Genomic DNA, 7,384 nt, shown 5'->3' on the forward strand with positions numbered 1-7,384 from the left:
AACCACCATTTACTTCTCAGTAAACCTGCACACGATGGTGACAGCAGTCACGAAATTAAAAGACGCCTGCTTCTTGGGAGGAAAGCAATGACAAACCTAGACAGCATCTTAAAAAGCAGAGACATCACCTTGCCAACAAAGGTCCGTATAGTTAAAGCTATGGTTTTCCCAGTAGTGATGTATGGAAGTGAGAGCTGGACCATAAAGGCGGCTGATTGCCGAAGAATTGATGCTTTTGAATTATGGTGCTGGAGGAGACTCTTGAGAGTCCCATGGACTGCAAGAAGATCAAACCTATCCATTCTGGAGGAAATCAGCCCTGAGTGCTCACTGGAAGGACAGATCCTGAAGCTGAGACTCCACCTCATGAGAAGAGAAGACTCCCTGGAAAAGACACTGATGTTGGGAAAGATGGAGGGCACAAGGAGAAGGGGACGACAGAGGACGAGATGGTTGGACAGTGTTCTCGAAGCTGCCAGCATGAGTTTGACCAAACTGCGGGAGGCAGTGGAAGACAGGAGTGCCTGGTGTGCTCTGGTCCATGGGGTCACGAAGAGTCGGACACGACTAAACGACTAAACAACAACAACATTTTCATCTGTGACTTGTTGGAAGAAATGAATTTTGCAGATGCTTTGGGCTCCACGACTAAACAACAACAACAACCTGCACACAATTGCGCCGCAAGCCACGTGCCTCAGATAAAATTCAGGCTGTTTGCTTGTGGAGCAGAGAGGGTGAAGTGTCTTGTTTTGCATGGAAACACACATTGCTGTAACCAGTGATTAGTCACAAGAGGGTTTGCGTCAACCTCCGTGCAACAGCCCACAAGCAGGATGTTTGCAGAAACCACTCGTCCTTCACCCTCAGCAACAAGCAGAAGTGGGTTCTAAGATTGGGCCCATGGCTTCTAAAGGAGACTTGCAGCACACTCCTGCGTTTCTCACTATTGAGTTCAGTGGGGCTAGGGTTTAACCTTCAACCTGACACTTGACTCAGCTGTGCTGAAACAAACGCTGAGCAATCAAAGACCAGATGCCTGCGGCCCAAAAAAAGCACCTGATGAAACCCATTACTTCAGCAAGATTAAAAGATGCTGACTACCACTAACAGTAGCTAGGAGCCCCGAGGGGCCGGTTCACACGTATATGTTCGCCACTTGTTGAATGTGGCATGCATTCATGTCTCACACATGCAAATAATAAGCCATCACAGACTAATAACTCTAGGTAGGTCTTTTCTATTGCACAATGTGATGTTAGCTCAGTGGAAACATGGACTGCCTGCCAATTACAGAAATCTTGGTCGATTCACAGTATGAATTTTAGCCGATTCTTCCTTGAAATCCCTTTTCATTTGCCTATGAAGGAAATGTACTGTTTTGAGAAGGAAAATATGTCTTCTCTGGGGTTTTTGGGGGTGATGTACATACATGTCACTCTCCCACCCTCTCATATGCATTATGTGGTGGGGAGGGAAAGAGAGATGGAGGGCGATTATGATATTTCTGTCAGTGTCACATGGACAGGTCCTTTATGTACATTTATTTATTTTTGTTGGCATTGCTAGAACGTGGTTAGTTGCATTCGGTTGGTTGCTGTGTGGCTTGTTTGTATTGGGGGCGGCATTGTTGTGTCAGATTAGCCATATCAATTTGTATGCTGTTGTGCTGTATATGTGATAAAGGGGAGCCACACCGGGGGGGGGGGGCGGAGTCCTCCTTTACTTGTCCCCGTGCCAGTTCAAGTTTGTTGGTTAACTTTTCTAATAAGGTGGTTTCCCATACATTTTCGTACCAGTGGTGTATGTTCACTCCTGATAGGTTTTTCCAGTTTCTAGTTATGATGCTTCTAGCTTCTGAGAGTACGTGACTTAATGAGTTCCTCGTCGTGTGAATGTGCGTTGTTGTCCTGGAAGATCTTTAATAGGGCTAATTCTGGAATTGCACATGCGCGAGTGGCGAAACCTGGAAGTAACCCGTTCCAGTACTTCCGGGTTGCCATGGGACGCAACACGAAAACACATAACCTGAAGCGGACGCAACATGAGGTGTGACTGTACTTGTTTTCTTATTTTGCAGATTTCCTGCAGCGCTGATATGCAAAAGGATTTCCCCCATGCCAATTCTATATCAAAATTTGTATGTGTCTATTGTGTGTCTAATTATGCTGATGAAGTACTGACGGGCATGCGCACAAGTATCTGCTTGTACATCTTGTTTTTTAAACAATTTCCCTCCGCAGGAAGTGTGCATAAGTACACAGTCAGGAAACTGTTAATCTGCTTCTACAGTTTTCTGCTTTGGGGCAAATATGAGGGATCAAACAAATATCTATCTATCTATCAATCTATCTATCTATCTATGTATCGCTATATTCCTGGCACATGCTTGCTGGCACTGTAGAAAAGAAATGAAAGCAATTGTAAATTCTCAGCGCACACTTTTCAAATTGTTGCGCAATAAATCTGGTGTAGACTTTTTTTAAAAAAAATGGTTTGCCTGTGCAGCTTTGTGCCTTTGTGCAAAACTGAGGAATCAAAAGAAAAATATTCTTCAGGATCAGGAGCACACAGGAAACAGTTAAAAGCACAGCTGGAAAAGAAATGGAAGCACTGCAGAATGAACAACTATCTGGCTTTTAGAAGACATCTAAAGTTGTTCATTTCCTTGATATCTGATGGGAGAGCGTTCCACAGGGAGGGTGCCACTACCAATAAGGCCCTTTGCCTAGTTCCCTAGGAACCGCCAGAAGGCCCTTGGAGGTGGACCTCAGTGCCTGGGCTGAACGATGGAGACACTCTTTACGGAGCAGACTGCAGCCCAATTTTCCCCAAATTATCATATTATCCCCATTATCAGGTAGACCCAAATTTACACATAAAGCATAAAGATTGCATAAATATAGCATAAATATTGATATTGAAGGTAACATCATGCGGGCTGCGCAAATTTGAACAGGTATGCAAACAGCTGCAAAAACACTGTAAAATCCAGTGCAGACAAGCCCAGTGTCGATAATGGCCAATAATTAATTTCTGTTATAGTGCAGTCTTAATGGAGATAGAACTACAGGGGCTCTCAGCAAGAGCACCTGCATTTCCTCACTGTTCTGGAAACTGTAGTTATGTGGCATCTAGACTGGTGACTGGGAGCGGCCGCCGAGACCATATAACACCGGTCTTGAAACACTGGTTCCCAGTACGTTTCCGAGCACAGTTCAAAGTGTTGGTGCTGACCTTGAAAGCCCTAAACAGCTTCGGTCCAGTATACCAATGAAGGAGCGTCTCCACCCCCATCGTTCTGCCCGGACACTGACGTCCAGCGCCGAGGGCCTTCTGGCGGTTCCCTTGCTACAAGAAGCCAAGTTACAGGGAACCAGGCAGAGGGCCTTCTCGGTAGTGGCACCCGCCCTGTGGAACGCCCTCCCACCAGATGTCAAAGAGAAAAATAATTACCAAACTTTTAGAAGACATCTGAAGGCAGCCCTGTTTAGGGAAGCTTTTAATGTTTGATAGGTTATGGTATTTTAGTGTTCTGTTGGAAGCCGCCCAGAGTGGCTGGGGAAGCCCAGCCAGATGGGCGGGGTATAAATAATAAATTATTATTATTATGAAACTGTAACTGTATGAAGATTCTCCTAACAACCTTTCACAAACGACAATATTCTTTAGCAAACTTCCAGGATCCTTTGGGGGAAGCCAGGACTGTCAAAATGGTGCGAGAGGGTTTGAAATGCATGGTGTGGATCACGCGACACACCTCCTTACTCCTGGCCGTCTTCATAGCTTCCATTTCCAACAAGGTAAAAAGGTGGGGGAAACGATAATCCAAGCGGGAAGCTGGCCAGTCGGCTGACAGGAGAAGGGGCACAGGGTTTGCCCTACAACATAGGCCTCTTAAAGCAGAAGCAAAGCCAGTTTCTCCCTATCACAAAAGTGTGTCAGAAGCAAATTTCATTTTCTCTCTTCTGCCCCCCACCCCCAGGTTTAGTAAAGGTTTAAAACCTTTAGAGCCATAATTCCCCAGAGGACTGCACTGAAGACATGATTTCAGGCTAAGACTTTAAGCGCTGCTGAAACGCCGCGCTTTATCAGCCAGAGCACAGACACCTCCAATATTAACTGCAGCCGGGATGTTCAATTTGCAGAGCCTACCTGGCTCTTCTGATTTATGAGGCTCTGTGCTACCCTGCAGCGCACAGAGAAAGTCTCTTGGCGTGAAACAATTTCGCCATTAGTGAGAAGCATCAAATATGAAGACAAGGCAGCATCAAGGGGCATGTGCCACAGAGAGCGCTATAAACATTGCTTACTGCACAATTACAAACACACATCTGGCTATTAGAAGACAACGCAGTCTACTTTCAATATCTGCCTTTATTTTATCAGATCGAAAGGAAACTTTCCATTCCAAACTTTCCACGCATGGCAGAAGCAACGAAACAACGGATTTCAGCAGGCAATATACTTTTAAAAAGCAATAAATTGAGAAAGGTGCACCACAGTGGTCTTTATCTAAGAAGAACTTGATAATCCGTTTAAGAAGCAGTGGGGGATTTCGGCTGATATCCATGCTACTGATTATAAACAGACCAAGTTAAACCAAAATTAGCAGATTAAACCAGGCAAGCTTGAAACAGTTGGTACAGTCAGTAGATAAATGAGGCCACTATATATAAGAGCCACAATGTCCCTTTTTAATGCTTTGTGCTATTAATGGTAAGAGATTTGCAGCGCAATCCCACACGCGCCTACTCGGAAGCAAGACCCATTCAATTCAATGGGTGGGTCAACAGAGAACTGAAGCCTTGGTAAGAAAAAAAGTGAGCTATGGAAGTACCGGTTCAATCAAGATATGCAGTGAAGGAGTAAGCAATAAAATCCATATGCCTTCTGAAGTGCTATTCAAATCCAAAAATAGCTACAAAAACAAATATTGTTTGCACAGTCAACAACAGAACTTTAAAAGACACCAGGAACACTTATAATGTGGTTTTCGTATCACATTACAGTATTCATCCTACTCTGCAAATGTAAGAGGGTAATTTGCAATCGTAGAAATAATTGTAAAGGGGTATGCTCAGTGACACGCAATACTCACTGAGGAATCTGACTTCAAGGTGCCAGCATAATAATTAAAAGTACACATATCTGCATTGTGGAACATACAGCGAAAGCAGATGATGAGCTGACGTTCCCCATTCCATGATGTAGCCCGTCAATTGAATAAGGAGCACCTATCTCTGACTAACTCACTGCTTATATATTGTGTTAAGCAATTTAATGGGCCTTCATACTAGGTATCCCACACCAAACGCACAAATCATGCTGCTCAATTTTTCATTTTTCTTTTTACGGGGGGGGGGGGGGCGGGAAGGAGCAAGGCTGTTGATCTTGTTGCCATAACACTGTTCTACGAGTTGGAAAGCAACAAGCACCCTCTAAAAACACAAATATTAATACAGTTTAACGCCACTAAAACCCAGTAGTCCCAGACTTGGGGATTAAATGGATCCAACAGTTCCGTGGATTGGTTAAACAAACAGCCTATTAGAGGCTCCCCTTTGGAGTTCTCGCTTATAAAAGGCTGCATAAATATTTGAGCTTCTCCAGCGACTGGGGACTGGCCCTGATTGAGCAGCCAATTAACAGCCCTGAATGCAGCCAGCTGTAAAGTGTCACGTTTTTAAAAGGGGGGAACCGGGGGGGGGACAACAATGAGGGAGGTTAGAAACCTCGGGGGGAAGCCAGCCATGCCAAAGGCTGGCTTGACGGGGCGCTGCAACTGACAGCATCAGTCTCTCTCCCCTTGTCGCGCGTTTAAAACCCGACATCCGCACCGCCACCTCCCTGCGCAGGTAAATCGTGGAGCAGGAGGAGGAAGAAGAGGGACCAGGAGGAAAATGTGGCGGAATCTCTCGTCCGGGGGGGGGGGGAGGCAACAAATGCTCCCTCGCCGCAAAGCAGGACAAAAGGCCGCGATGGCTGGGCGATGCGATTCCCAACAGCCATCTCTCCTCCTCCGAAAAGAAGGGCAACAAAACCCACAAATGCACGGATGTCGTGAGATTCCCCTCCGCGCAAGAGTATTTTGACAACTGCTCGTTTCCCCCCCAAGACAATGAGAAACTTGACTCTGTGTGTATGTTTGCTTCGGAGCAAAAATCAACCCCAACCATGTCGCTTCTGCAAAAGGGCCTTTTGAAAAGAATAATCCACCCCCGGCCCTCCTCTCTCTCTCTCTCTCTCTCTCTGGATTTACATTAGACAGAAACATGCCGCTTCTGCAAAAGGGGGAAAGGCCTTTGCAAAACAACAACAATGCAAAACCGCCTGGGAAAGGACAACGGGGCTCGACGCTTGCAAGGAATGAAAAAATGCTGCTCGCAGGGGCGGGCAGGGCTGGCGTTCAGTTAAATGGAAGGAGGGGAATCCATGACCCGCCCGCCCCCCATCTTTTCCCCTGCGACTTCTCCTCTCCGGCCCTCGACAGCAACGGAGGGCAGCCGATCGCCCGCTTGCCGCTTGCTCCTTGGATCCCCTCCCCGCCACAGCCTCCCCATTGTAGCTTCTTCTCCCTTCGCCTCTCCTGCTACCTGGTCGGCGAGCTTGAGCACGGCCATTCTGTCCCTCCGGGAGCATGCAGATCCGCTGGGTCGGGAGGGTCCAGAAAGGGAGACCGGCGCTGGACAAGCCGCCTCCTGCTGCTGCGATTGCCGCTTGTTAGATCAGGAGCAGAAAAAGGCTGCTGGTCTTGCAAGCCCAGCCTGCTCGGATGCAGGAAGTGCTGGCTGCACAAAACCCGGCCAGCCGCGGGCGCGCACCGCTGCGCGCAAAGCCACCCCCTGCCGGCCAGAGCCGCGAAAAGCACCTCTGGCCACTTGCACCCTTGCCTCCCCGCTTTCCCTTTCGTTTCCGGAAATCTGCTGCCGCCTGCTGCTCCCGTTCTATATCCTTTGTTCCTCTCTCAGCTTTCGCCCCCTTACCCACCCCCCCACCACCACCCCGAAGCCTGCCCTTTGCATTTTCCATTTCCACTGCTGAAGATCCTTCAGTCAGCTATAGGTATCTCACACATGCAAAAGAATAATAATTATATATATATATAATATAAGCCTACATACAGTGCTTTAAAAAAATTTTCGGGGGTCAATTTTGGCTCAAGAAAATCACCGTTTTATAGTCCAAACCGGGGGAAATAAATATAGTAAATGGACAAAAGTACAAAGATGCACAAAATGTTTAGGGGTATGCGTACCCCTGCATCCCCCTAGAAAAAAAACACTGCCTCTATCCATCCATCCATCCATCTATGTATATATTGCATATACTGTAAGCTCAACAATGTGGGTTTCTTTATTTTATTTTTAGACCCTGCAGCTTG

The 7,384-nt window shown here is 46.7% G+C and overlaps 1 protein-coding gene across 3 annotated transcripts in view; it reads right to left on the bottom strand.

Annotated features, from left to right (window-relative positions):
• Positions 1–6,716, bottom strand: part of ANKRD44 (ankyrin repeat domain 44) — a 150,071-nt gene extending 143,355 nt beyond the window's left edge. For all 3 annotated transcript variants that reach the window (XM_079976878.1, XM_079976874.1, XM_079976872.1), the window contains exon 1: positions 6,597–6,716. In XM_079976878.1, the coding sequence (XP_079833004.1) occupies positions 6,597–6,623 (27 nt within the window). In that variant the 5' untranslated portion in view covers positions 6,624–6,716. The remainder of the gene's footprint in view (positions 1–6,596) is intronic.
• Positions 6,717–7,384: the final 668 nt, after the last annotated feature.

Source organism: Podarcis cretensis (assembly GCF_951804945.1).
Source record: "Podarcis cretensis genome assembly, chromosome: 1".
Taxonomy (NCBI): Eukaryota; Metazoa; Chordata; class Lepidosauria; order Squamata; family Lacertidae; genus Podarcis; species Podarcis cretensis.